The 2,898-nt window shown below is 42.1% G+C and overlaps 1 protein-coding gene across 1 annotated transcript in view; it reads left to right on the forward strand.

The window, feature by feature from the left end:
- The window catches only part of mgat5 (alpha-1,6-mannosylglycoprotein 6-beta-N-acetylglucosaminyltransferase), a 111,797-nt gene that overhangs the window by 74,147 nt on the left and 34,752 nt on the right, over positions 1-2,898 (forward strand). Inside the window, exon 8 of the mRNA XM_005739888.2 lies at positions 1,775-1,908. Coding sequence (XP_005739945.1) covers positions 1,775-1,908 — 134 coding nt within the window. The remainder of the gene's footprint in view (positions 1-1,774; positions 1,909-2,898) is intronic.

Raw genomic sequence — 2,898 nt, forward strand, 5'->3', positions numbered from 1 at the left:
TGTTACTATAATTTTTAACATTTTGCATTATTGTTAGTATTGCGGTAACTGCGGTAACACCAGTTTGTTGCAGGGCTAACACAGATACCACTTGCACTCACGTTCACACCTATGGGCAATTTAGAAATACCAATTAACCTAACCCCAGTAACTCTGTGTCTTTGGACTGTGTGAGGAAGCTAGAGTACCCAAAGAGAACACACATGGATACGGGGAGAACCGTGCTGCCCTAATATAAAGTTAAGTTCTCAGTTAAGTTGTTTTTCTCCTGCAAAATTGTCTGGCATACCAACACTGTCACTAAATGTGACATAAGCGTTCCTGTAAGACAGAGTCAGTCTGCTTTCAATCTGCCGTTGAATTGCGATTAGATGCAACATGTTTCTGATAATATAACAATTAACTGTGATACATCATCAACAATCACATATCTGTTGCTGTCTGCATAGACAGAAATTCACATTTAACTCAGATTCACATGGCTATTACAATTACATCTGGACTGATAGTTACATGTTGGAATTATGTCTGCATTCATAAAAAACGTCTCTGGAGCGATTGCAGAAAGGTGGTTTCCTTTCAGGCAACCTGTGAAATCGCAATTAAAAGTGGCGAAAGTGTGCAATGCTATCAAGCTCTGGGCAACCATGTAGTCACCACAAGTTACAATCAGTCATAGAATGTGAAAAAATTCAATACAGTCAGCATGTAGCCACCAGTTTGTTTGTTTTTTTAATGCTTTTGTTTTTGTTTGTTCATTTTTGTTGATACGAGGAAGCTGCTGTCCTATTTTTACTCGCGTGGTTGACCCGTTAGCTTTCTCTGAATTAGCAAGTAGCTTTGTCAAGCTGAGTGCGTCCAATATGTTTATGTTTAGCTCTAAATAAATAAATAAATAAATAAATGACATGGCATTTGCTGAAATGCCAACTCGGGCTTAAAAACCAATGAATAACATCACATTGGCCACATCCATCTTTTCTATACAGTCTGTATCATTGACTCGATTTAGCCTCTGGGACCAATGATCGCTGTTTTGGAAACTTCTGTGTAGCTACCCGATATTGAAATAATGTATACATGATATCTAAACCAACACTTCTTCTTTCATGTACCAGGCATTGTTTATAATGAGAACACTGAAGCAAATACATTTAAAAGAAGGTAATAAAAGCAGTGAGCCCCCCTCTTTTGCTTTCCACACAGACTGTTTACTTGCATGCAGGTGAAGTCTGCTGAGTCGTGACTCACACTACAACTGGAAACCAAAAAGCTTCTAGGGCCAAAACTATTTCTTTCCTACAGATTCTCCATATTTATATGCAGATATCTGTTTGTGGAGATTAACTCCGTGCTGTGCATTCACTAAAGGTCAGGAAGTGCTTTACAATTCCCTCCCCTGGTTTTTGGTCTAATTAATCCCACACTGTGACCTTTAAGTCAGCCATGATGTTCCCTCACAGCCACACCTTCAGAACAAACCTCAGTATCATAGTCTGAGGATTTATATTTGTGATTTCATGTTCTTACATGGATGATATGTGTCTCAAGCGCTGACATGACAAAGACCGTTTTTAGCTTTTTAAAGCTCCAAATTTAACAAATTGGTCATTTTAATTGCGTGCACTGTGCTGTTAGTGTATTGTTCTCTGGAAGATCAAGGGTGGATTTATGTGATTGATATTGTTTAATGTTACACAACGTGTATGCATGCATACATCTGTGCATCTGACCGTCATTAAAACTTGTGTGTTTTTGTTTTGTTTTTCCACAGGTGCATGTTGCGGGTGCTGGATTCATTTGGGACTGAGCCAGAGTTCAACCACGCTCACTATGCCCAGTCCAAGGGCCACAAGACGCCCTGGGGGAAGTGGAACCTCAACCCGCAGCAGTTCAACACCATGTTTCGTAAGTCGGCAGATTTTAAGCACACCCGCTCTCTGCAAAGTCGACTGTTAACGGTCGCTGAGAGGACTAGAAAGCTGTAGCCATTTGATTGAATGCAGGATTTATGAAATAGTTAATGTAATGAAACCCATCATCTCTGAGCCAGCAGGATAATCCTGTGCATCCAAGAATGTTAGTGTTTGAGAATAACACTGGTCTTCTTTACACTAAGACATGAAAGATTTCATCACCTCCCCAAGTGACCCACACTGCTGTTTAAATAAAGTCAAGCTGCCGTAGGAGGCCGCTTGCAACATAAATCAGTTTAACTGCTCAGCACTCCGGGCTGTCATCTGTGTCTACAGGTCAGTTAGATGTTGAAGTTTCTGTAAAAAGAAGAGGCATAAAACACGCTCTGAGCATCCAGGACAGTGCAAGTTAATGGAATCTCATCAAGCAGATTAGTAAGTAAGAGGTCAGGCACTCAGCTCTCCATTTTGCTGTGATTATGAATGTAGGACGTTGTGTGTGTGTGTGTGTGTGTGTGTGTGTGTGTGTGTGTGTGTGTGTGTGTGTGTGTGTGTGTGTGTGTGTGTGTGGGCGCATCGCTCCTGCTGTGGGATCACTGTGTAACTGGAATCAGCCGCATTTGTTGAGACGGATGAGCGGCGGCAGCACAGCAGACGCGACAGCATTAGCTGGGCAGGAAAGGGAGCCAGCATCCCCGGAGTACTGACCTTTTCCCCATAGCTAAGAGAAAGTGAAATGTTACCCCTACAAATCCTCCGTTTGCGAGGTGAGGCCTGGAGCTATCCAGAATGCCACTGCACCTGAATAGCTCATTGTGCACTGAATAGGGTATGTCTTTCTCATAAAACACTGGAGCCTTTGCACAAAATCCAGTCGAGAGTCGCTGGGTTAGATGATATCGCTGGTGAAACAAGTGCACAGCGGTTGGGCTGAGTGTTAAAACCACAGAATGGCCTCACTTCCAGACATGAGAGACAACAA

This window comes from Pundamilia nyererei, unplaced genomic scaffold (assembly GCF_000239375.1).
Source record: "Pundamilia nyererei isolate P.nyererei 1_Seehausen unplaced genomic scaffold, PunNye1.0 scaffold00094, whole genome shotgun sequence".
NCBI classification, from domain to species: domain Eukaryota; kingdom Metazoa; phylum Chordata; class Actinopteri; order Cichliformes; family Cichlidae; genus Pundamilia; species Pundamilia nyererei.